The sequence below is a fragment of the Anomaloglossus baeobatrachus genome, chromosome 2 (assembly GCF_048569485.1).
Source record: "Anomaloglossus baeobatrachus isolate aAnoBae1 chromosome 2, aAnoBae1.hap1, whole genome shotgun sequence".
Classification (NCBI taxonomy): domain Eukaryota; kingdom Metazoa; phylum Chordata; class Amphibia; order Anura; family Aromobatidae; genus Anomaloglossus; species Anomaloglossus baeobatrachus.
In genome coordinates this window covers 631,705,298-631,732,878 of record NC_134354.1, presented here as the reverse complement: position 1 = coordinate 631,732,878, position 27,581 = coordinate 631,705,298, and the positions used below count along the sequence as shown (strand labels likewise).

The 27,581-nt window shown below is 41.4% G+C and overlaps 1 protein-coding gene across 6 annotated transcripts in view; it reads right to left on the bottom strand.

Moving 5' to 3' along the window:
* The window catches only part of LRCH1 (leucine rich repeats and calponin homology domain containing 1), a 330,560-nt gene that overhangs the window by 115,681 nt on the left and 187,298 nt on the right, over positions 1 to 27,581 (bottom strand). For 2 of the 6 annotated variants that reach the window (XM_075336886.1, XM_075336888.1), the window contains exons 11-16: positions 26,330 to 26,416; positions 25,846 to 25,926; positions 25,724 to 25,760; positions 13,233 to 13,277; positions 7,490 to 7,556; positions 4,717 to 4,821 (exon numbers count right to left, since the gene is read on the bottom strand). In XM_075336886.1, coding sequence (XP_075193001.1) covers positions 4,717 to 4,821; positions 7,490 to 7,556; positions 13,233 to 13,277; positions 25,724 to 25,760; positions 25,846 to 25,926; positions 26,330 to 26,416 — 422 coding nt within the window. The remainder of the gene's footprint in view (positions 1 to 4,716; positions 4,822 to 7,489; positions 7,557 to 13,232; positions 13,278 to 25,723; positions 25,761 to 25,845; positions 25,927 to 26,329; positions 26,417 to 27,581) is intronic. The other 4 variants (XM_075336889.1, XM_075336891.1, XM_075336887.1 and 1 more) reach the window with 3 other exon arrangements.

Here is a 27,581-nt window from a genome sequence, read left to right as displayed (position 1 = left end):
TACACTGATAAGTACAAATAAAATATTAAAAAGTGTTAAAAAAAATAAATAAATATTAGTCTCTGGCATACTGTATACTGTAATAAATATATTGACACAGTATGTGTGTGTGTGTATATATATATATATATATAATATACACAAATAACTTTGTGTATATATATATATATATATATATATATATATATATATATGTATATACAAAAGAAAAACGCTTAACACTGCATATATACTGTAATAAATATATATATATATATATATATATATATATATATACTGTGTATATATATATATATACTGTGTATATATATATACTGTGTATATACGGTATATATACTGTGTATATATATATATATATATATATATATATATATATATATATATATACATACATACACACACACACACACACACACACACACACACACACACACACACACACACACACACACACACATATATATATATATATATATAATGTATGTGTGTGTGTATACATATGTGTGTTACATCTCGTGGCTCTCCTCTTGCAAGGAATGAGGTGGTCCCCCATTCCTTGTCTGCCACGAGCCCTCATGCTCAGCAGCGCCAAAGGTCTGGGAGACTGCAGGAGTTTCCTCCTCCTAGATGCAGCAGTAGGGTGACACCTAGTGGTTTACTCCTTGTAAGGAATGGAGTGGTCTCCCATCCCTTGCCTGCCACATGCCCTCCTGCTCGGCATCGCAGAGGGTCGGAGTGGTTGCACAGTGTGCAAAGGATAGATGCTCAGGGAAGCAGCAAGACTTCCCTTAGCTCTGCACATTGTGAAACCGAAGATCCCGCCTTTATGACCCAGAGGCAGGAGGTTGAGCATGTGCCCCACGTGACGTCTTCTGATTCGCTCACTGGTATCACACGGCCAGATAACGAGGCTGGTGATGTGCTGAATCCTGACTGGCCGGGCCAGGACGTCACAGATCATGATTGGGTCACATCCGTCTCGCGCCCGCCCTTGGCTGGAGCTACATCTCCTTAAAAACCCCTCCTGCCATCATGGCGGCGCGCGACCGTCCTTCTATGTTTGGATGTCTGGCAGCGTGCTGCCACGCCACTGTACAGACGTCATTGTATTTTGCAGGTCTCGCCCCTGCCTTGCTGCTCTGGCAGTATTCCGTTGAACAGGCTGTGTTCCTGTCCCAGGTGAGCTCCTTGAATCTCTGTCGGACTCACCTGGTTTCTGAAGCACACGTGCGTGGGCACCTCTGTGCTACCCTCGTGCCATATTCCTGTGACTCCCGCTGGCACACGTGCGTAGGCACCTCTGTGCGTCCCCGTGCAACAGGTACACCGAGTTGTGAGCCCCGTGCCATACAACCCTCACAGGTTAGGGCGGACAGGTGTACGCAGATCGTCTGTGACATTCCAGACGATCGCTAGCAGCAACCCGCTCACTCTTCTCCCACCATAGCAGCGGTCCCTTACACCGCACAGTGGACCTTGACCGGCGGAAGCTGTCCATATACCATCTTGGCACGCTTCCCCGGGTCCCCCTCGTAACATATGTGTATGTATATATACATGACACACACATTGCTTGTCTCGCTAGTTTTAGAACTCATATGTAAAAGAATGAACAGCGCCATCTTTCCATTTCTGGTTGTATTCTTTTTCTCTACTCTATGGGTCCCACATACAGTATATCAGACATAAAGGACATCTGATGGATATTCTATTATCGCCCTAATTATAACTACAGTATGTTTGGGCTGGCATAGGAAAAATCACTTAAAACCCGGTGAACCTGAGATATCCATATACTCTGTTGTTTCCCCCAAAATAAGCCCTAGCATGATATTACAGGATTTTTGGCGTATGCTTGAAGTATAAGCCCTACCCTAAAAATGAACCCTAGTTACACTTAGTCAGCATTAGGGGAAGCCAAACTGGGCAAATTCTCTTAGGATCCCTGTGTTTCTATTACAAGGTTAACACTGCTAAGACTATGTGCGCACGCTGCGTTTTTCTGGTGCTTTTTTGCTCTAAAAACTGCCTGCATTTCATTTCCCAGCAAAGTCGATGAGATTTCATTTTTGCTGTCCGCACAGTACAGTTTTTTTATTGCTGTGTTTTTGTGGTGACCACAAAGATGCAACATGTCAATTCTTTTTGCGTTTTTCTCTGCGTTTTTCACCCATTGGAGAAAAACGCATCAAAATGCAGCAAAAACGCAGCAAAACGCATGCTTTTTTGATGCGTTTTTTCAGTGGATGCGCTTTTGTGCGTTATTTTTGGGCCAGAAACGCTGCATCTTTGTGGCCAGAAAAAAACGCAGCATGTTCACATAGCCTAAGGACCTTTATATGATCATGATGTCATCAAAGGTCTGATAACTGCAGGAGTCTAGAGCTGAAAAGGAGACAGGCTGGTATGTATGTGCTGCAGTGTGTGCATACATGTGTATATATACACTACAGTTCAAAAGTTTATGGACATTTAGATACTTCCTTATTTTTGAAAGTAAAACACTTTTTTTCAATGAAGCTAACATTAAATTAAACAGAAATACACTCTACATATTGTTAATGTGGTAAATAAATTACTATTCTAGCTTCAAACGTCTGGTTTTGAATGCAATATCTACATAGGTGTATAGAGGCCCATTTGCAACAACCACCACTCCAGTGTTCTAATGGTACATTGTGTTTGCTAACTGAGATAGAAGGCTAATGGATGTTTATAAATCCCTTGAAAACCCTTGTGCAAGTATTTTAGCACAGCTGAAAACAGTTTTGCTGATTACAGAAGCTATAAAACTGACCTTCCTTTGTGCTAGTTGAGAATCTGGAGCATTACATTTGTTGGTTCCATTAAACTCTCAAAATGGGCAGAAACAGAGAACGTTCATGTGAAACGTGACAGTCTATTCTTAGAAATGAAGGATATTCCATGCGAGAAAATGCCAAGAAACTGTAAATTTCCTATAATGGTGTGTACTACTCCCTTCAGAGGAGAGCACAAACAGGCTCTAACCAGAGTAGAAAGAGAAGTGGGAGGCCCCGCTGCACAACTGAGCAACAAGACAAGTACATTAGAGTCTCTAGTTTGAGAAATCGACGCCTCACAGGTCCTCAACTGGCAGCTTCATTAAATAGTACCCGGAAAAATGCCAGTGTCAACGTCTATAGTGAAGAGGCGACTCTGGGATGCTGGCCTTCAGAACAGAGTGGTAAAGAAAAAGCCATATCTGAGACTGGCTAATAAAAGGAAAAGATTAATATGGGCAGAAGAACACAGACATTTGACAGAGGAAGATTGGAAAAAAGTCTTATGGATAGACAAATCGAAGTTTGAGGTGTTTGGATCACACAGAAGAACATTTGTGAGATGTAGAACCACTGAAAAGATGCTGGAAGATTGCTTGACGCCGTCTGTCAAGCATGGTGGAGGTAATGTGATGGTCTGAGGTTGCTTTGGTGCTGGTAAAGTGGGAGATTTGTACAATGTAAAAGGGATTTTGAATAAGAAAGGCTATCACTCCATTTTGCAATGCCATGCCATGTGGACAGTGCTTGATTGGAGCCAATTTCATCCTACAACAGGACAATGACCTAAAGCACACCTACAAATTATGGATGAACTATTTAGGGAAGAAGCAGGCAGCTGGTATTCTATCTGTAATGGAGTGACCAGCCCACTCACCAGATCTCAACCCTATTGAGCTGTTGTGGGAGCAGCTTAACCGTATGGTACGCAAAAAGTGCCCATCAAGCCAATCCAACTTGTGGGAGGGTCTTCTGGAAACATGGGGTGAAATATCTCTAGATTACCTCAGCAAATTAACAGCTAGAATGCCAAAGGTCTGCAAAGCTGGAATTGCTACAAAGGAGCATTCTGTGACGAAAGCAAAGTTTGAAGGCGAAAATTATTATTTCAAGTAAAAATCATTATTTCTAACCTCGTCAACGTCTGGACTATATTTTCTAATCATTATGCAACTCATTTGATAAATAAAAGTCTGATTTTTCATGGAAAAGAAAAAATTATCTGGGTGACCCCAAACTTTTGAACTGTAGTGTGTGTGTGTGTATATATATATATATATATATATATATATATATTGTCATGTGTTAAGCACAGGGTTTGGAGAGTTATGTTGATGTTCCAGAATGCGATATGACTATATTTGAATAAATGTTGATTTTACGTTCAAGAAAAAATATGGATTGTTGGTCATGGAAAAAAAAAAAGACATTCCCTGAAAATAAGCCCTAGCTTACCTTTCCACAAAAAAAAAAAAAATAACGTGAGATCCCGTCTTCTTTTCGGAAAAAAACACAAGTAGTAGAAGGCTCTATTGACAATGCTGCTGAAAGTCTGCCATTCATTTATGGAACAATATAGCCTATATACAGTAGTTGCGTATACAATACCTGATGTTTACTCCCATTGAAAAAAAATAAAACAAGTATAAACGTGGTATGTATATAAGTACTCTGCCCCATGAAATGACTTTACATTTAAGGAATGGTGAAATATATAGATATGAATCAAACGGCCATGTCATTTGGGAAAACCATAAAAACATACATACATATAATGAAAATAAGTTGTGATGTAATAACAGGACAAGGGGATGTGGATTTATACCATGGATAGAGTGGATTACAGTATAGCACGTTCCTTCCCTTCAACATGCACTCGACGGTTCACATGTAACAGCATCTTCTCGCCACCTACCATTGTCAATGTCTCCTGATGACAACTCCAAGTTATAACAACTGTCCATATTTTGTGCCTGTGTAAGTTTGTTGAAGGAGATAGGAGGAAGAGTGAGGGACGGGTCTGTAGGAAGGGGTGTCAGAGGAGGTCCGTATAAAGCAAAAGAGGACCAAAATAAATCACAGGTACAGCAACAGCATCTTAGAGCACTGAGCAAAACATATTGTCAGCCTGCAAAGCATAAATCTGGGTGAATGACTGAACATGCAAAACTAATGAGCAATGCAATTGTACTTATTATTCTTAGCTGCAATGAAAACACAGAAACTGGACTTAGGCTGGGGCTACACGGTGACTTTGGCTACCACATGCGGCCAACATGATCACATGGTGACCCGCAATTTGCTGCAAGTGCGACACACAAGTCGCTAATAGTCTAGGAGATTTGGATTTCTTGTGAGAGGCTGGTTGTGGTCGTAACAATGTGTGATCACATAATGGTGTGATGCGTTACCAGCACTGTGCAATCCTTGGCGCATGGTGCGTGAGGCCAAAGTTATTGTGTAGCCCCAGACTAATTGGCGGTACAAATCATATTTACATTAGAACCTTATAACTAAATGACTGTACTGCCGACTAATCTTCTTCCGTTTTATGGACGGAGATGCAGAATTAATGTCCAAAACTGATCTGTTCTATAACAGAAGCAAACAGCATCAGATGGACCTCAATGAGACATAACATAAGAAAAAGCTCTCATTGATGATAATAATGGGGTTCCTCTGTTTCCGTTTGTATCAGTTATGCACTAGATCCATTTTAAATATTTTTTTGTTCGTCCATTGCTAGAAAAGGAACACAAAACAGAATGTGCAAATGCAGGTGTAAACATCACGTAAGTCTTTCATGTCGTATAACAGGCTAGGAATTCTTAAGTAGATACAAACAAATCAGACCTTAATCTGCTTTAGCAGAGGTAGTCCAGGGTAGGGCCGTGTAAGAAACTAGGAAAGATTCCAATTACAGTGCCCTACACTGCAGCAAGATTCAGATTTTGTTGATATGCAAGTTAGTTACACAAATGGACTGGTGGGCATATCCGAGCATGTGCCGTGTATGGCTCCTCTTCACTTGTCCCTGCCGTGCCGCACATGCTCGGAGTTTCTCTGACAGGATCCGGCGTTAATCTATGTTATTCTTGATTCAGGCTAGCCTGGTGATTGTCCCTGGAGTCACATGTTGTAAGAGACCTATCACAGCTACTTCCAGCCCTTTTTAAGAATGTGGATTTGATCCTCCCATGCCGATTATAGATTTTGCAATACCAGTCCTTGTGCTGTGGTGTTCCAGTTTCTGGAGAACATCTGAAGATCTTATGTGCATTATTTGGTGTGTTGTGGAAATATTCTCATTGTCTGTTTATTTCCTCCCTGCTCTTTATTTCCCCCTGAGCATGTATTGTCTTACCTCTGTTTGTGCTTCTTGCAGTGAATTTGAGTTTTGATTTTTCCTTGTCTGTCTTTTTGTGTGGGATTATTCACTCCTGTCATGGTCCTCCCTGTGAATGGGGGAACTAGAGTAGGGCCGGCCAGGAACAGGGCTAGGCTGGCAGGTCAGACCTCTTCAACATCAGAAGTACCTCTGAGATAAGGGACAGCTACGCCCCCCCTAATCTGAGGGACAGTCTAGGAGCCCCGGTCATCCACTGACACACAGACTACACATCCACAGATATGCCCACCAGTGCACTTCCGTATCTAATCTGTATGATAATAAATGATGAATTTTGCTGCAATGGTGATAGGCATCAATCATTATCTTTTACACTTCACTGCCCTACACTACGTGAACAGGAGTATTCTTACTGACAGGTTCCCTTTAAAGATAATCTGTGGCAGAGACATTACCTTTTTTATTTACCAATGGTATTTTGACAGTGACAACATTTTTCATAATTCAGCCTCTTTCCTTTAGTTAATGGCTATCAAGGTGTGACTGAAGTGTAGACTTTCAACTTTTAAGAGGTCATCCCATGATTAAATACTAACTTAGGCTAAGGCCCCACTTTGCTTTTTACCTGCTTTTTTGCTGCTTTTTCAACTGCAGGGTTTAATGCCAAAATGGATGTGTTCTGCTTTTCAAGCAAAGTCTATGGGAATTTGGGTTTCTTGAACCCATTATGCAGTTCAAAAAGGTGCCTTTTTGTGGCAGAAATTTGGGTAAAAAACTCTGCTTTGCAGTTCAAAACTCAAATGGCAGAAACAACTGACATGTGAATTGTTTTTGCCATTTGGGTTTTGCACTGCAAAGCTGAGTTTTTGAACTGCATAGTGGGTTCAAGAAACCCAAATTCCCATAGACTTTGCTTGAAAAGCAGAACACATCCATTTTGGCATTAAACCCTGCAGTTGAAAAAGCAGCAAAAAAGCAGGTAAAAAGCAAAGTGGGGCCCTAGCCTTATTCTGAAAGATCACCCATAGCTAAAGTGGGATTGGATTTAACAAAGTAAATAAAAGATCTAAACATTGTGGTTAGATGTTCGTTATGGTGCCCCCTGCTGTTCATTTGATGCTTGTTCAGAATATCCTACTAATGCATCCAGTTATGTTGATAATAGGGTGCTTCATGTGCACTGGCTGTAAACTTCTGATGAGCCATTAATTAAAAGTGAGAGCTAAATTTTAATTAGCAGAATTTGTAGATCATTACAGGTTTTTGCACACAAAGTAATAAGTATATATTCTTGTACCCTGCACTGCTGTGAAGAAACAATTTCCACAATGAAACCTACCAGATCGATGTTTTAACCCAAAAGCTGTGCTGTGTACTGGAGACATGGTAGGAGTGCCGTCATCTACCTAGGGTGGAAAAGAAATGCTAAATATTTCTAAATACCATAGCTGACAGCAGAGATAAATTACCAGATGCCACTTTCTGTTTAATAGAAGATGAGATTATTTCTGGTAATTCTGGTGACATTGTGTAATTTCTACATAATATAACATAATATGTATTTTCTATAGAGGGTATACAATACATAACACATTGCTCACATTTTTGTAAATATTTTATTATACGCACCACATAAAGAATTCTCTGAGGATCTGTAAAAACGAATTGTTGCTCTACATAAAGATAGCTTAGGCTATAAGAAGATTGCCCACACCCTGAAACTGAGCTGCAGCACGGTGGCCAAGACCATACAGTGGTTTAACAAGACAGGTTCCACTCAGAACAGGTCTCACAAAGGATGACCAAAGAAGGTGAGTGAACATGCTTAGCTTCTTTTTTTCCAAATAGATGTATGACTGTTGACAGCAAACCTGCAAAGGGGTGGCTGGGTGCGGGGGTAGAGGGGTGTCCGTTAAGGATGAGCGAGTTTGGAAATACTCGGATTCACAATACTCATAATGAGTACTGTCTAATACTCGCGTATGCATTCCGAATAGTGTGTGCAATGCAATTCAATGGGGAATACTCGCAATGTAATGTGTAACCCGAATACCGCACTATTCGTGCAAGTAGCAAATAGTACGGCATTCGGGTTACTTGTTACTTTGCGAGCATTCCCCACTGACTTGCATTGCCCACACTATTCGGAATGCATACACGAGAATTAAACAGCACTCATTACGAGTATCGCGAATCCGAGAATTTCAAAACTTACTCATCATTAGTGTCTGTCTGTCAGTACTCAGACCATACCCCACAAACTGCATCAAATTGGTCTGCATGTATGGCATGGCATCCCAGAAGGAAGCCTCTTCTAAAGAGGATGCACAAGAAAGCCTGCAAACAGTTTACTGAAGACAAGCAGACTAAGGACATTAATTACTGGAACCATGTGCTGTGGTCTGATGGGACCAAGATAAACTTATTTGGTTTAGATGTTGTCAAGTGTGTGTGGCGACAACCAGGTGAGGAGTACAAAGACAAATGTGTCTTGTCTACAGTCAAGCATGGTGGTGGGAGTGTCATGGTTTGGGGCTGCATGAGTGCTGCCGGCTGTGGGGAGCTACAATTCATTGAATGAAGTAACCACAAATGCCAATCTGCACTGTGATATACTGAAGCAGAACATGATCCTCTACCTTTGGAAAATGGTCCGCAGGGCAGTGTACAACATTTTAATGACTGCAAAACACACCTCCAAGAGGACCACTGCTTTGCTAAAGAAACTGAGGGTAGAGGTGCTGGACTGGCCAAGCATGTCTCCTGACCTAAACCCTATTGAGCATCTGTGGGGCATCTTCAAACAGAAGGTGGAGGAGGCAAAGGTCTCTCATACTGTATACTGTATAAACCAGTTCCATGATGTCATCATGTAGAAGTGGAAGCGAATTCCAGTGGTTCTAGTGAACTCCTTTGCCCAAGAGAGTTAAAGGGGTTATGACACGAACAAGGTTCATTTTATTCAAAAGATCTTGGAATAAAAATAAAAGTTTTACAATTGGATGTGTTTAAAAATTAAAAGCGTTCTTGTGCTGAGATAATCTTATAAATATGCCCCTATTATGTACAGTGTTAAGGATGTGTTATACCATTCAGTGACTAGGTCTGATCATATCGCATCTCCTGGCAGGGCATGAAGCAAAAATGTATACAGACATTACAGCACAGTTCGCAAATAATTATTTCTTTGAGGTAAACATATTTTAAAAAACAGGCAGGGAAATGTTTTACCTCACAAAAAGAATCAGCTGTGATCCTGTGCTGTAATGTCTGTATACTCTCTTTTGCTTCGTCCCCAGCCCTAGAGATGTGGTATGATCAGACCAACTCCCTATACAGTCAGACACGGCCATTACACAGTACACAGCAGGGACACATATATAAGATTACCTCAGCACAGGAATATTTTTTTTAATCATAGTCAATTATGGAAATTAGTAATATTTCAAGATCTAATGATTAAAAAGAACTTTAAAATTAACTTTGTTCTCAGAAAAACTCTTAAGGCAGTACTTGAAAATAATGCAGTCACACAAAATATTGACACTTTGTGTACAATTTGGACATTTATACTTTGGGGTGTACTCACTATTTTGTTACCCGCGGTTTAAACAGTAATGGCTGTAGGTTGACTTATTTAGAGTACACTAAATCTGCACTGTTATACAAGCTGGACACTGACTACTTTACATTGTATCAAAGTGTCATATCTTCAGTGTTGCCCCATGAAAAGATATAATAAAATATTTACAAAAATGTGAGGGGTATACTCATATTTGTGATATACTGGATACATGAATTACTGGTGTTGGGGATCGGTGCCCAGCCTAGGACCTCCTCGAAGTTTAATGTCATAAAACTCATATGTTAAAACTAAAATACAAAAAGTTAAAAGGAGTCTTCTAATCTTTTCTCTTCGGGAGTGCACCACTTCTTGGTCTCCGAGTGCCTGCGTACGAGGCAAGGTACAGAACTGAAAACTTACAAGTTGACATCCCTGGTCCAAACGTAACGCTCTCCTTATGTGCTATCATTAGCAGCTTTGCCTCTACAGCATCGGAAAACTACAGGGGGACTAAGGGTGGTGGATCCAGTAATCTAACAGCTTCAGAAGGAAGCTTGCAGGGTTTAATGCACACAGCCTTCAGGCTATGTGCGCACTAGAAATGTGAAGGTTCTCAAGAAAATTTCTTGAGAAACTTCTGGGAGTGAAAGATTTCCGGACCTCCGGAAAAAATCCGCACCAAATCCGCATGTGGATTTGCCGCGGATTAGCCGCGAAATTGCTGCGATTTTCCCGCGGGTGGTTCCCTGCGGATTTTGCAGGCTGTACTGCCGAAATCCGCAGGGTACCTGCGGAAATAATGGACATGCTCATTTTCTCAAGAAATCCTTCTCAAGGAAATTTCTTGAGAAAAATCCGCACAGTGCGCACAGCTATTTTTTTTTCTCATAGAATTTGCTGGGAAATGTCTGCACAAAGATTGCAGACATTTCTCAAGAAATTTCCGTGGCAAATCCGCGGGTAAATCCGCGGGTAAAACGGTCTAGTGCGCACAGAGCCTCAAGCTCCAAGCACTCGTTACCTAGGTAACCAGCCACTCTGACACCAGAGGTGGAGAGTAACTCAGCAACCACCTGAACACAATAGAATTCAAAATCTATCCACTCTTCAGACTGCAAAGTCTTTAATAAGAGGTACAAAGCAAAGTTGCTTATTTGTGCAAGCACTTTGACATTTTAAAAGTGAATCGTACAGCTGAAACGTGCTGCCTGAACCACAGGCAGAATGTAACACACACTGGCTGCGTGATTTCGACCTCAGCCACGTAAGTTTGACTCTGAAACGCTGTGGTGTATCAGAGAACAACATACTTTAACAGCTGTCGGGGCCAAGCTGCATTGGACACTAACCGGACAAGCGGGTCCACATACAGTCCCTGACAGAAGTTCTGTCGCTTATCCATGTTATGTAAATAAAAGCTTATAACCTGACTTTAAATTCATCCATTGGTTTCATAAATTACTCTTTTGAAAGCTGAAACCCTCCCAAATTTGGTTTAGGTTATGAAAATAAAGTTGGTGCAAAGCTGAAATATTGAACATTTAATGAACACAGAAAGGTCAGATTTTAGCAAGACAAACGTTTTGTCCCCTTGTCATGTAATGTACCCAATCCTAGTTTACATCCTCACCTGTGCTCACTATCGGTTAATTAGTGGGAGTGTATGAAAAAAAAACCCAGCACCCCAGACCTTCAGTTGAACTGCAACTTGACCTATGACGACATGGCAAAAATCCACCCTGTGACCAAAGCCTTGATTATCAAGAGGCTGAAGACCAGATCCACTGCAGAGGTGGCTAGCACGTTTAATGTGTCTCAGCGTCAAGTATAATTAAAAAAAAGATTTGAAGAGACTGGAGATATTTTTGACAAGCCCAGGTCCGGCAGACTCTGTAAGACAACTGCTCAAGAGGAACGTTTGTTGGTTAGAAAATCCAAAGCCAGCCTCTCTTCCACTGCAGCAGAGCTCCAAAAGACCTGGTCACCTCAAGTCCCTGTGTCAACTAGAACAGTTTATAGGTATCTATCTCAAAATGGCCTCCATGGTCGAATCAGTGCCCAGATGCCAGCACTAAACAAAAGGCAATTAAAAAAACGTGTGCCATTTGCCAAGTCCCACAGCCTGCTAAACAGATGGATGCTGGAAAAGTGGCAGAAGGTGGATTTATCTGATGAATCTTCAGTTGAATTACACCACAACCGCTGCAAATACTGCAGGAGACCTACTGGAGCCCATATGGATCCAGAAGACAGTTAAGTTTGGTGGTGGAAAGATCATGGTCTGGGATTACATTCAGTATGGGGGTGTGTGAAACATTTGCAAGGTGGAAGGCAATATCAATAGTTTAAAATATCAAGAAGTATTAGCTACCTCTTACTTCCCAATCATAAAAGGGGTCAAATTCTGCAGCAGGATGGTGCTCCATCTCATACATCCATCTCTACAACAAAGTTCCTCCTGGCAAAGAAGATCAAGGTGCTCAAGGACTGACCAGACATGAACATCATTGAGCATGTTTGGGGTAGGATGAAAGAGGAAGCTTGGAAGACAAAACCAAAGAATCTAGATGAACTCTGGGAGGCATGTAAGACTGCATTCTTTGCTATTCCTGATGACTTCATCAATAAATTGTATGAATCATTGTTGAATCGCATGGATGCAGTCCTTCAAGCTCATGGAAGTCACACAAAATATTAAATATGGCTCTAATAGCACCACAACTTCATTCACCAATGTTATGCAACATATCTTTGTATTAGAAGTTAATTATTGTTTGAATTTCACATTACTTTCTGTGGGCGACAAAACTTTTGTCTTGCCAAAATCTAACCTTTCTGTGTCCATTAAATGATCAATATTTCAGCTTTGCAGCAACTTTATTTTCATAACCTAAACCAAATTTGGGAGGATTTCAGCTTTCAAAAGAGTAATTTATGAAACCAATGGATGAATTTAAAGTCAGGTTATAAGCTTTGATTTACATAACATGGATAAGTGACAGAACTTCTGTCAGGGACTGTAGACTTCTCCCCACTCACTCCTTTTGAGTGACAAGTCTCTCCCTGCATAAGTAGAAACTTATCACTCCAAGGGAGCGGGTGGAGAAGCCGTCGGGTACCTGTCTTTCAGACTAGCCTCCCCGTGTGGCTCAGTTCCTGGCAGTTTTAACATTATGTGTTTTTCTGAAGTACTGCAGCATTTCAAAGTCAAACATACATGTCTGATATCATGCCGCCAGTACCGGATACATGCTGCCTATGGTTCAAGGCAGAATGTATCAGCTGTAAGGTTCCCTTTAATCATTTGAGAACTTGAGACAACTTCTTTAAATACGGGAACACTGTGATATTCAAAATGATGACAAATTGTAAAAAGTCAATAGCTGAAAAATATGTCACAAACCCATTTGTAGCACAAGTATGATGCTATAAAAATAGTATTTGTAGATCTAGTAATATCACACAATACAAGATATGTCGTGAATAGGTGTATTGTTAATAGCAATGTGTAACCCACCTCTTCCTGGGAATTAAAACATGCTTCATTCTCATTCATCTCATTCTGCACATTAAAGAAAAAGGTCATTAAGTACATTAGTAGAATAAGCCAACATACATGCCACTTGTTTCCTGAAGAAATAAAGGGTCTGCAAGTGAATGAGATTGAGCTGCAATACCAGACACCGACTGTGGACAAAAGTCACGCTATTTCTGAAAAGCAGACCTTCTCTTCTTACGTCAGACTATCCCTTTAATGCATAAGAAAGACTACAGGGCCAGAAGTATGTGGACACCTAATAGTCCCATCTATAGAAGGTTGTTGGACATTGCATTTCTGATATCATTTCCATGCACGGTCTGGAGCTCTGTAGTGAGCAATACAAAATACAATAGCATTTAGTGTGCCTGCCCCGTGTGTGGTCTACCATTGTGGCTATGCTGCTCTTACTCCTAAAATCTTCTACTTCTCCAAACTCCCACAGCCGGCTGAGGAAGAGGCAGCAGATGGAAACTTCACAAACTGACATTGTTAGGCTATGTGCGCACGTTGCGTAAATACATGCAATTACGCTGCGCTTTGTAGCGCAGCGTAACTGCATGCGTCCTGCGTCCCCTGCACAGTCTATGGAGATTGTGCAGGGGCCGTGCGCACGTGGCGTTTTAGAGCGCAGCGCTTCGGCTACTGCCGAAGCGCTGCGTTCTAAGAAGTGACATGTCACTTCTTTCCTGCGCTTTGCTGGCAGCTCCTGCTCTGTCTATGGCAGGAGCTGCAGGCAGAGCGCATGGAATCGGCTTTCAGTACGGACATTTCTGCAGCGATTTAAAGCGCACATGTGCTCTTCAGATCGCTGCAGAAATTTATGCAGTGACTGTACGCAACGTGCGCACATAGCCTCAGGCTAAGTGCGCACGTTGCGTCGTGTCCATGCTGAAAAATCTGCAGTGATTTGGCAGTGCATGTGCGCTTCAAATCGCTGCAGAAACACTGCGTAATGGATGCAGTGTGTCTGCAGAATAGATGCTGGTTTCATGCGCTCTGGATGCTGCCTCTCCCATAGACAGAGCGGGAGCAGCATCCAAAGTGCACAAAATAAGTGACATGTTACTTTTTTGAGCGTAGCGATTTGGATCAAAATTTCAGCGTGCAAATCACTGTGCTCTCAAACGCAACGTGCGGATGGATTATGCACAATCTTCATAGATTGTGCTGGGGAGGCAGAACGCATGCGTTTACGTTGCAGTGCAATATGCAGCGGAAACGCATGAAGTTACGCAACGTGCACACATAGCCTTAGAGGTAGGATCCTATGAGCTGAAAAACCTAAGTACCCTGAAAAAAATTGTAACAAGGCACTGAAGGAGTGGACCCAATGACCCCACATGTATCACCACAAAAGGTGGCTTCCTCAGCTCTGACCAGTCTCTTCATGCTAATATTTGATTGATATTTTCTGGTTTATCTTTTCAGACTCTGGTATTGCTCCTATCTTTATCTTGATATATGTTGAAATCCTATTTTACTTTGAACAAGACCATATTTATGTCATTATTTCAGGCACTAATGTGATACTGTTTGTAGGAGACATTGCATATCAGTCCCTCCTTTAAATTGTACTTTCAAGGTGTGTTATTGGTTACATCCCATTATAATCTCTGATGCCTTCTTGTTTTCTTTGCAATCACACACATAGGTATGTCACAGTCCAAATACAGACCATGATGCACAAACTGTCTGCGGGACTCCTGACCTGTGTCTAACAGCCTCATATATGTGTCTGTGCATCACAGTCTGCACTCAAACGGTGACACACGGATGTGTGAATGCAGCAATAGAGGGTACTGTTGGCTTAAGTACAGTATCCTGCCTGAGAGATTTTATATTCTCCCATATATCAGTACATCTGGCTATGTGGTTTTACATCACGGCTAGCAGGTTTCTCTCAGAGCTCCACTCTATTGCACTCCTCTAGAACAGAGTTTGTAATTAATAAGTTGTGCAGAATTGTGTTTTTTTTCTGCTGATAACAATCTGTGATTTTCAAACTGCTTATGTTACTTTATTGATGCTATGGCAGAAGATAAACCTCTGCCATATGCATCAACAGAGCAGCATTTCATAAAACTGATCTCTCAGCAATAAGCAACAAACACAGATCACCTCTGCACTGACTACAATAAACAAGTTCTGTTGTAGTGGAGTGCAGGAATTTTGAGTACTGAGAGTAATCAATTGAAGTAAAACCAATCTGAAGCTATACTGAGGTAGATGTTAGAAGACAGAAACAGGCAGGCAGAGTATTGTGCAGGAACCGACAGTGCAAGAAAGCATCAGTTGAATTGTACACTTAGATGAGCTTAATGAAAACTCAGACTGGTGGGCTACTATGGAGCATGGGAGAGGGGGGTCCTGTTCTCTAAGGAAAAGCAAGTGCTGTTGGGAAAATATAGTTTTAGTATTGTAAGAATAGGATCATCCATTCAGCTTTGTGAAGCCTGATAAAGAGAGGGGCAGACACAAAAGTATGGAAATATTATGTTGGGCTTAGTCTGTATACTATACAGTCCTTGTCCACCGTTAATTTGAGAACGGTGGCAGCTATAGGCATAGATGTGGTGTGTAGGTATAGTAAAGTAGCCATGCGCTATGCAATAAAACCACTTATAGCGCCACCTGGTGGAAAACAACGGAGTTAGCATTTTTATCTCGAAAACGGAAAGAGACAAGAGAAAAAAAGTGAACTACAAAGTTGTAGGGCATCATCAATTAATTACGAATCGACACCTTGCATACAGAAATGCAATGATTAGGACGTATAAAACTCACAAGACTGCGGACGTGAAGCGATACCTCATGGAGACCTTCCTACAAGTCATTGGGTATGGTGGCTGTGTGGAGTGGCCCCCACGCTCACCTGACCTGACCACATTGGACTTCTTTCTGTGAGGTCACATCAAACAGCAGGTGTATGCGACCCCTCCACCAACATTGCAGGACCTATGACGACGTATTACAGATGCTTGTGCAAACGTGTAACCTACCATATAACACAACGTGCAGAACCCAGATGTGCATTGCAGCTGACGGTGGCCACTTTGAGCATCAAAGGTAAATGAGCGCCATATGTGTGACCAGCATTCAATGTTTTGGGGGGGGTCATGGGTTTCATATCATAGCATTTCTGTATGCATGGTGTCGATTCGTATTGAATTGATGATGCCCTACAATTTTTTTTTTTTTTTTGTAAATTCTTTATTTAAGATGTTTCTTAATATTACAGAAATTAAATTGCAACAACAAATAAGCATAAACATGTATTTTTCAGATGAAAGGAAAGAGAAAAGGAAAGGAAAGAGGGAGAGATGGGGACGTGAGGTTGGTGTAAAGTAAAGAGAGGACAAGGGGTTGGGAATGTAGAGGGGGTAGGGGAAGGGGAAAAAGGTGAGATTCCCACCTATTTCTAAGAAGGTGTCTGGTTACTAGGATTTATATATATGAAAGTATGAAAAGGCTTTGTTTTCAGAGGTGTGTATGAACAACGTGTTTGTTTTGCTTAACTGTCTATTCGGTTTCTGAGCTAATATGTTATCTTTGGATGAGAAAATTTGTCAAGAGATTTTAGTTAGCTTTTGGTATCTGTCCCATTTGTCCCAAGATTCTAAAAGCTTCGTATTTTTCCTAGTGTAATGCAATCGGGCTTTTTCATGTATGCTTATAAGATTTGATTCATTGAACCACTCGGTTAGACTCGGTGCATCACCTTCTTTCCAGTGTCTGGCTATTAGAAGTTTTGCTGCATTTATGAGATGAGGTATTATTGAGAGTTTGTTTAGGTGTTCCTTTTGTGGATCTAGATTGAGGATAATAAAGTTTGGGTTGAAAGGGAGTTTGGTCTTGAGAGCATTTTCTATGTGAATTTTAATGGAATCCCAATATTTTGCTATTTTTGGGCAATGATACCAAATGTGTGAAGGGGTGCCAGTCATTTGATTACATCTCCAGCAGTGTGGTGACAAGGAGTTGTCAATTTTGTAGAGAATGTCTGGGGTTTTATACCACCGTGAGATAATTTTATAGTTGAGTTCTTGATATCTAGATGAGGTTGATAGGTTGTGGGCGTTGTTGAAGATCATTTGAATTTCACTAGGGTTGAAGGTGGTGTTTAGTTCCATTTCCCATCTATTAATGTAAGAAGGTTTTTCCGAAGTGTTATATAGTAGTTTGTATATTTTTGAGATTAGCCTATTCTTCCCTTGAGCATGTAGTAGAAATTCTTGTTGGGGGGACGGGTTTGAAGGGGAAATATCTGGGATGTGATATGAAGCTAGGTCTCTAATGATGGCTAGGTCTTTATCTTGTAAATCTATTGGATTAAAGATGGATTTTAGTTCTTGTATAGTTAATGGTTCATGGTTATGGATTAACAGTGTTATGTTGCAGAGATTTTTTGATGTCCTAATTTTGTTTTTTAGGAGTCTAAATTTTTGCGGGATTACATGTAAAATGGGGGTGGCTCTGCAAATATTCGGAATTAGATCTAGTTTTTTATTAAATTTGTGCCAAAGCTTAAGTGTTACTTTGGTAAAAGGGTTCAGTATGTCTTTATATTTCAATCTGTTGTGAGGGGTTGGCCATAGAAAATGTGATAGGTCTCCTTTTAAGTTGCTGATTTCCAAGGTAGTCCACAGTTTTCTAGGGGGGTTTGTCCTCATCTCCATGAGGCTGGCTATGTGTGTGGCTAGCCAATAGCGTTCAAAATCTGGGAGTCCTGTACCTCCTTTAGATTTAGGAGCAGTCAGTATAGTGTACTTTAGTCTATGGCTCTTTTTAAGCCATATAAAATTTGAGATCATGTTTTTCAATTTGCTGAAGAAATGTTGTGGGATATCTGTAGGGATTACTTGTAGAAGATATAAGATTTTTGGCAGAATGATCATCTTGATTAAATTGGTTCTCCCAAACCACGAGATTGGTAAACTGCTCCAAGCGGAAATGTCGGCTTCTATTTTGTGAAAAAGTGGCTTGAGATTCAGATCGTATAGTTGAGACAGGGAGTTGCTAATTCTTACGCCTAGGTGGGTGATGGAATTGCTAATACTGAAAGGGGATGATTCTGATACATTTTTCCATATTTTGGGGGGAATGTTAATGTTTAATAAATGGGATTTTGAAAAATTTATTTTGAAGTTGGAGACTTCACTATATAACTTGAAATCTGCGGTAAGGGCCTTAATTGAATTTGAAGGGTTCGTTAAAATGAAAAGTATGTCATCTGCAAATGCCGCGGATTTGTATTCTATTTGGTTGCATTTCAGGCCTGAGATCTTGGGATTTTGTCTTATTTTCTGGAGAAAGGTTTCTATTGTTAGAATAAATAGAAGTGGTGAAAGTGGACAGCCCTGTCTGGTTCCATTTTTTATGTTAAAACTAGAAGAGAGTTCATTATTTATTTTTAGCTTTGCGGTTGGGGTGGTATAAAGTGCCAGGATTTTGTCAATGAATAAGGGTGGGAAGCCAAATTTTTTTAAAGTTTGTTCGATAAATAGCCAATTGACGCGGTCGAAAGCTTTTTCTGCATCTGAGGTGATGATTGCAGTTTCAATATTGTTATGTTTTGCATATTGAATGGCATTTAGTGTTTTAATTACATTATCTTTTGCTTCTCTCTCTTTTGTAAATCCCACTTGTTCTAGGTTTATAAGATCAGGTATTATGTTTTGCATTCTTTTTGCTATGATTTTGGCATACAGTTTTACGTCATTGTTAATCAGCGAAATTGGTCTATAGCTTCCGCAAAGGGATGGATCTTTTCCTTCTTTTGGGATTAGAGTTATGTGAGCTGTTAGGGCTTCTTTATTGAATGGGTTATTCTTGTTTATATAGTTAAAATAGTTTGTCATATGTGGAACTAGATCTGTTTTAAAAATTTTGTAGTACTCAATTGAAAAACCATCCGGGCCTGGACTTTTCCCTCCCGGAGTTGAGTTTATGGATGATTCTACTTCTTGGGAGGATATTGGGATCGTTAGATTTTGTGCTTGTTGGGTTGTGAGTTTAGGTAATTTCAGGTCTTTTAGGAAAGTTTTTATGAGTTTTGTTTTCCCCTCTTGAGACTCTTGTGCTGTTGTGAGGTTGTATAAGTTGGAGTAGTATGAAGAGAAAATATTAGCAATGTCTTCTGTTTTGTGATGTACTTTATCATTCGTATTTTTAATTTTTGTGATATATGTTGTATTTATTTGTTTTTTAATCATGTTTGCTAAACTACGTCCACTTTTGTTGGAGTAAAGGTAGGATCGAAACCTTGCATAGTTAAGGTATTTTTCGCTTTTTTGATTTAAAAGAGCTCTGAGCTCAGATCTTAGCTTGAATAAGTCCTTCTGTAATGAAGGGTTTTGATTTGTTTTATGTTGTCCTTCTAAGTTTTTTATTTGGTCTAGAAGGGAAATTGTTGTTTTTTCTCTTTCTTTTTTGGTTCTAGTGCCGAGTTCTATTAAAGTACCTCGTAGAACTGCTTTGTGGGCTTCCCAAACGTTAGGGTCACATATGTTATTGAAGCAATTTTCTCTAAAGTAGTTTTGGATGGACGTTCTTATGTAGTCTTGAGAAGTTTTGTTTTTTATTAAACTGTTATTGAGTTTCCAATTGAGTGGGCATCTTCTGCCTTGTGAAAGCTTTATGTTTAAAAGTAGGGGGGCATGATCAGAAAGTAATATTATATCATAATGTATTTTTTCAACATTGCTTAGAAGTTGATGGGATATGAATAGATAATCTATTCTGGAGTATTTCTTATGGACTTGTGAGTAATAAGAGTAATCTTTGGTTGAGGGGTATGAGATCCTCCAGCTGTCGACCAGAAGTAATTCTGTGAGGGATTTTTTAATGAAATTTACTGTTTTAATTGGGATCGTTGAATGTCCATCTGAGGTGTCTGATGGAGGGTGTAGAGGGATATTGAAGTCACCTCCTAATATTATATTCCCTTCTGAAAAAAGATGCAGAGTGTTGAATATTTTCTTAAAGAAGGGCAGCTGGTTAGTATTTGGGGCGTAGATGTTTATGATTGTGTATAAGGAGTTGTATAGTTGGCATTTCAAGAAGATGAACCTGCCGTCTGGATCATAAATGACGTCTTTGAGGTTAAAGGGTATCTTATTATGGATAATAATCGAGACCCCTTTATTTTTCTTGATTGGGGAATTGGCATTAAACCATCTGGTGTAGACCTTATTTTTTGTTACTGGTGTGTACGTTTTCTTGAAGTGAGTCTCCTGGAGAAGAGCGATATCTATTTGGTGTTTGTTAAGATAGCTCAGTATTTGTGATCTTTTTTGGGGGATGTTCATGCCTTTAACATTGAACGTTATAAAGTTAAGATTAGCCATAGTTACCATGAAATAATTGATAATTTATCTTTGAAATTTGGGTAGGTATCTGGGAAGGGTGAAAAAGATTTAGTATAGGGTAGAGTGTGAGATATTTGAGTCTCTTAGCCATAGCCTTGAGACGTTGTGGATTTCTCAAATTGAGAAATGTAAAAACAAAGAAAATTTGCAGCTGGAAGGGATAGGGTAAACCAAGCCAATCCCTTCCAGTGTAATCTGCAATAGTGGATTTTCCGGTCCGTGGGGGCGTGGACCTAGGATGTAGTACGTTTAGACAGTATATGTACTTGACACTTTCAGTGAAGTGAACTAGGGGGCACTATCTCCCAGCTAAGTCTTATCAGTAAATGTAATGTAAGAGGGTGAGATAACAAGTCAGTTATAAATGATAAATAATAACCAATTAAAGCAAACATTCCATATTTGTATAGTTACAACCAATGGTCTTCGGTTCTATTGCTTGAACGATGAGGATAGAGGTCATGAGCGTCCAAGAGAGTTCTTTGTAGAATTGTGATTTGATTGAACGATATGCACAAATCACAGGCAGATAGAAAGAGGACTAAGTCCCGATGTCTCTATTTCAACAAATTTAATGTCTTTAGAACAGGAACTGAATTGGGAACATACGCAATCATGTGGTAAACTTAGACAAAACTACGACTTCTCTCCAATTCTCTCCTCCTCCCCCGAACGAAAACGTTGGGTGGAATGTTAACAGAGGGAGAGGAGGGAGAGAGAGAGAGGGAGAAAAAAAAAAAAATAGGATTTTTTCTTTTTTTTTATATGAATATCTTTTCTTTTCCGTTTCTCATCAGGGTATTTCTTAAACTTGAATGATGAGGTCAGGTATATAAAGGTATTGGAGAGTCATCATCCATTTTCATCTTGTTCCCCTTGTCTTTTTCTTGGAGTCTTCTTTGGCCCCTGATTCAGTTTTCTCACTTTACTTGCTCTGGGTGGTGATGTTGTGGTCCATTTGTCACGTTTAGGTAGTGCAGGCAAGTGAAGGAAATCTTCAGCGGAGGTCCAATCTGGTATCTTTATATGCATTAAGTCCAACTTATTGAGGACAAAGGGAAGATCGTCTGGAATTCTGATTATTAGATTTTTGTTGTCAAAGGTGATGGCTAAACCAAAAGGAAACATCCATCTGTAAATTATATTTTTTTCTCTCAGTATTTTTGTTAAGGGCTGTAATTGTCTTCTCAGATCTAAAGTAAGCTTTGAAAGGTCCTGATAGATTTGTATTTCTGTCTCCTCATATTCAATCTTGCGGGTGTATCTCGCTTTTTGGTAGATTTGTTCCTTTATTTTAAAGCTTTGTAAACAACATAGAACATCCCTTGGTTTATCCCAGTTTGCTGTTTTGGGTTTGTAAACTCTGTGGGCTCTTTCTAACCCTATGTCAATGGTTTCTTCTTTGCCAAGTAGAGTATTAAATATCTGTGTAAGGGCTGTGTGAATGTCTTTGTCTTCTACTGATTCTGGTAATCCTCGAATTCGAAGGTTATTCCTTCTGGACCTGTTCTCGAGATCATCTATGTGAAGTTTTTGCAAGAAGATCTCTTTTTGATTGTCGATCAGGATTTCTGTCACTCTCTCTGAGTGCGTTGTAATTTGGTCAAAGTCGTTTTCAAGGGTATGGACTCTTGTATAGATCTGTTTTATGTCGCTTTTAAGTTCAGCCATCTCTTCTTTTATGGTCTGCGTGAATTCCTTAAATAGGTTTCTGATGCAGTTTGCTGTAGGAAGGGCTTTGATATGTTCCATGAGATTGGCATTTCCGCTTAGTGTCTCTTCATCCTCATCACTGTCTGACAGTGTGAAGTTGGTGGTTGGTGCTTGTCTGGATTTTTGTGCTGACATCTCTTGGGTGTGTTGTTTTTTAGATTTATCCCCTTCCTGGTTCTTCTTTGGAGTTTTCAGGGTTTTGTTTGGCTCGTCAAATTGTAATTTGTAGTTTTTCCCCATTTTCTAGACCTGGTCTTAATAGAACTTTGCTGGGAGAAAGTAGGTTGGGTTAACGCATTTGGAGTAAGCTTGTCCTCTTTTCTTTTTTTTTTTTCTCTTCCTTTCCCCTTTTAACTTTCTATATCTCAGCTGCTGCAGCCCTTTTCTTATCCTGACCACTAGATGTCACTGTTCACCACTGTTGCACATTGTTCTTGCACCTTATACTGGAGCTTCTGTTTGTTGTATGCTTAGAATCGTCAGCTCTAGCTGTATTTTTTATATATCAATGTATAACCTAGAGGGGTTTCATGTCCAGCCACTTATGTTTTGCTGCATTAACATGGGGTGAGCAGCATCTGCGATCCAGCAACAGGCAGCTTGGGATGAGTTAAATTTCCCCTGTGTTGGTTTTTTATTGTCCAGATAAGCACGGGGGAGGGAAGCAGGCTGCTCTGGTCTTGGTGCTGTCCTAGGAACTTAACCCCTTACAGTTCAGTCTCCTCTCCCTGAGCCTTTCCCTCCTCTCTGTAAACCCCAGTACAGGAGTGGATCCCAGGCCAGTGTCTCTGTTCCTGTTTTCCAGGTACCTCTGCTGATTGATGGTGTAGCTATCTGCTGTGCTCTGCTATCAGCAGTCTCCCTCTCCTCACAGCGTTACAAATGGTGGTGCAGGGTGAACTTGGGGCCCCACTCTCTCAGGTGGCACCCCAATCCAGGAGCAATTAGGTGATATTTATCCTTGGGCGCAGGTCTCCTCTCCTCCAGAGCCCCTCTCTCTAGCTCCAGCCAAGAGAAATGAAGGGGGGAGGGAGGTCTGAGTGGTGCAGGTGCTGTGCCTCTCTGCTGGATTCTAATGGCAGCTGCTCCCATACATCTAGCAAGCCCTCTCTCTTCTGGCTTTCTCCCTCAGTCCCTGCAGGCAGTGGGGCAGAAGGGAGCTTGGAGCAATGCTTCTTCTGTCAGTAAATCGCAGTGCTGCTGCACCCTCCTAGTCTCTGGGGACTGGTAGTTGTATGGTTGGTATGGCTGCTACTTTAGGCCCTGGCTTCAGCACTGTAATCAGGCCACTACTCACTCAGTCTCCACAACGCTCCAAAGTTGTTTTCCTGGGCTCCACAGCAGATGTAGGGAGATGGATTTTGTTTTGGGGCCACTTTTTCTTAAGGATCGGCGTTGGATGTCACTAGATTACAAATTGAGATGCACGAGCTCCTCCATGTGCATCCTTCTTCTTCCCCAGCTAAGCCACGCCCCCTGCCCCCTACAATTTTTTAATTCACTTTTTTTTCTCTATCTCGCTCCGTTTTCCAGATAAAAATGCTAACTCCGTTGTTTTCCACCAGGTGGCGCTATAGGTGGTTTCATTGCGTAGCGCATGGCTACTTTACTACACCTAGACACCACTTCTATGCCTATAGCTGCTGCCGTTCTCAAGTTAATGGCGGTGGACAGGCTATGGGTGGACACACTGTATAAACAATAAGTATGCATTTACTGTGATTTTTCCAAAAAATAATGCGGTACTGGGAATAACCATTTAATTCACACTATTTTCCTGGGCAGCTGAGACTTACCATATTTTTCGGACCATAAGACGCACTTTTTTTCCCTCAAATGTTGGGGGAAAGTGGGGGGTGCGTCTTATGGTCTGAATGTGGCTGCGGGGAATGTGGGTGCTGCGGTGGAGCGGGTCATAGGGGGCACGAGCAGGCTGTAGCAGCCTGCCGTGACCACGTGGACCCGCTCAATAATATATGCACGCCCATCCCCCGCCCATCATCCCTCAGCGCTGAAGCCGGCCCTGACAGGTGGGTGGGATGATGGGCGGGGGATAAACAGCCGGCTCGCATGATCACCCCTGGCAACTACGGCCTGGAGTGATCATGTGCGGCTGTATTCACTGCACCCCGTGCATCATCATCAGCGCGGGGAGCAGTGAATCAGTGTACAGTACTCACCGCAGCATCGCTCGTCCTCCCGTCTGTGTCAGCGGCAGCGCTGCTGATTGGAGCCGTCCCCATTACCCTGCTGGATCGCGATCATCTCCTGTGTTTGTGCCGGCGGCTGAGTGGAGACTAGCGGCGCGCACAGCGATGACGTCATCGCTGTGCGCATGTGTCCACACGCAGCCGCCGGGACACTGGCACAGACACAGGAGATGATCGCGATGCAGCAGGGTAATGGGGACGGCTCCAATCAGCGGCGCTGCCGCTGACACAGACGGGAGGACGAGCGATGCTGCAGGGAGTGAGGTGAAGTGAGGTGAGTATGAACGTTTATTTTTTTTTTATGTGCCACAGGATGCGGCCATACACCAGGATGGGGGCATATTATGAGCCGGATGGGGGCATATTATGAGCCAGATGGGGGCATATTATGAGCCAGATGGGGGCATATTATGAGCCAGATGGGGGCATATTATGAGCCAGATGGGGGCATATTATGAGCCAGATGGGGGCATATTATGAGCCAGATGGGGGCATATTATGAGCCAGATGGGGGCATATTATGAGCCAGATGGGGGCATATTATGAGCCAGATGGGGGCATATTATGAGCCATATGGGGGCATATTATGAGCCAGATGGGGGCATATTATGAGCCAGATGGGGGCATATTATGAGCCAGATGGGGGCATATTATGAGCCAGATGGGGGCATATTATGAGCCAGATGGGGCCATATGCCATGATGGGTTATATAGCAGGATGCGGCCACATGCCAGTATATAGCAGGATGCGGCCATATGCCAGTATATAGCAGGATGCAGCCACATGCCAGTATATAGCAGGTTGCGGCCATATGGCAGGATTACGGTATATAGCAGGATGAGGGACATATACTGTATATACCAGGCAGGGAGGATCATTACCAGGATGCGGCACCTTAGTAGAGAATTTGGGGACATTACGCCCATAACAGTGTCAGCAGCAGATCCTCGCCCCATGACAGTGTGTCATGACCACATTTTTTGCTTAAAATTTTATTTTCCTATTTTCCTCCTCTAAAACCAGGGTGCGTCTTATAGTCCGGTGCGTCTTATAGTCCGAAAAATACGGTATATCAAATCAAGAGATATGTGGACTTGCAAGGCTCTGATATTTTCTAGCTATCTTGATATTAGAAAAACATGCTATGAGCAACTTACTGACACATTTGATATTTACCTGCAGTATTGGAGACATTTGTAATTCTACTTGGCCACTAGAAGAAAGAAATAAAAGTCAGTAACCTGTGGATATGACTTCGCTCTATATTTATACTCCTCTACAAAGAGAAATAAACACACTTTACTGCAGACTTATTCACATCTGATGGCGTAGTTTGTAAACTGTACAGCTCTGTGCCCTCTTCAATCTCCATCCTATGCCTGCAGGAAATATAAAAAAAATAAAATTAATATATTATAAAATACCTAATGGAAACTTCATGTTTTAATGAAATAAGCAAATACAATTTTTGGAGCTACCATAGCAGTGAGCATAAAGACCCGAATATGCACAGCCATCTATCCATTACCGGCAGCGTGCAGCCGGCCCCCATTCTCAAAAGAAACATTTTTTTCGCCTAGCCTATAGATAGGCCATAGGCATACAAAATGGGACATCTTCGTTAACAGTTCCAAAATTGAGTGAAGAAAAGAAATCCTAGTATGTTCAGGAGCTTAAACTAATCATCCAAATAAAATAGCTACACCTAGGGAATATGTTCCATTAATAATAATAATTATAATAATAACAGTCCAGATTATTAATTAGATTATTCTTCTTTACCGTGTGGGGTCTTGTAACATATCGACTGCTTCTCGTAATTGGTCTATCATTCCTGAATTGATTTCGTTACTTTCTGAACTGGTATTGCTGCAAAAGTGAACAAAATAACAACTGAAATCCCAATGGCAAAAAATAATTCATATCACATAAGGCCGTGCTGTAGACTCAGAGGATGGCTAATGTATTCTCATCCTTACTTGGTTACATGTACGGTAGTATTTTCTTGTGTCTATTTTCTTCATCCATTGGACGATTGGCTTCCTTACACACAATAAACTGCGTAAGTTACCAAACAGATCTCTCAGACCTGATGAAACTGATGTAATGACTTTGAAAGTCTAAAGGGGGCTTTACACGCAACGACATTGCTAACGAGATGTCGTTGGAGTCACAGAATTCGTGATGCACATCCGGCCTCATTAGCAACGTTGTTGCGTGTGAAACGTATGAATGACCGATAACGATCAAAATTACTCACCTAATCATTGATTGTTGACACGTCGTTCCTTTCCCAAATATCGTTGCTGTTTTTGGACGCAGGATGTTTGTCGTTCCTGAGGCAGCACACATCGCTACATTTGACACCCTGGGAACGAGGAACAACACCTTACCTGCGTCCTCCAGCAACGAGGTGGGCGTCACTTTCTTTCGGCTGCTTCTCCGCCCCTCCGCTTCAATTGGACGCCTGCCATGTGACGTCCCTGTGACGCCGCACGAACCGCCCCCTTAGAAAGGAGGCGGTTCGCTGGCCACAGCGTTATTGCTAGGCAGGTAAGTATGTGTGACGGGTCCTAGCGATGTTGTGTGCCACAGGCAGCGATTTGCCCGTGACGTACAACCGACGGGGGCGGGTGCTTTCTCCAGCGATATCGCTAGCGATGTCGCTGCGTGTAAAGCAGCCTTAAGTCACAATAGCTATATAATCCTGTGTGAAAGTTTAAAATCAATCTACCCCCACCTACCACGATTGACAGCTCCTCAGTTTGCTGGGGTCTCATGTTGCTCAGTACAAGCAGACAGTCAGGCTGGGTGAATGGAGATTGCTTACACTTGACTCATGAGCCATTTCATTATATATCTGAACTTCTAAATTAACTCATAATATTAATTTAATATTAGGATTTTGAAGCCATTCTGATATAGATTTTCAAAGTAAGTGTACCAGCCTCATCAGGTCTAAGACATCTCTTTCCTAATATATGCATTTTATATTGTGTGATCTGGTAACAGATCCGCTGAGAAAACTCCGTGA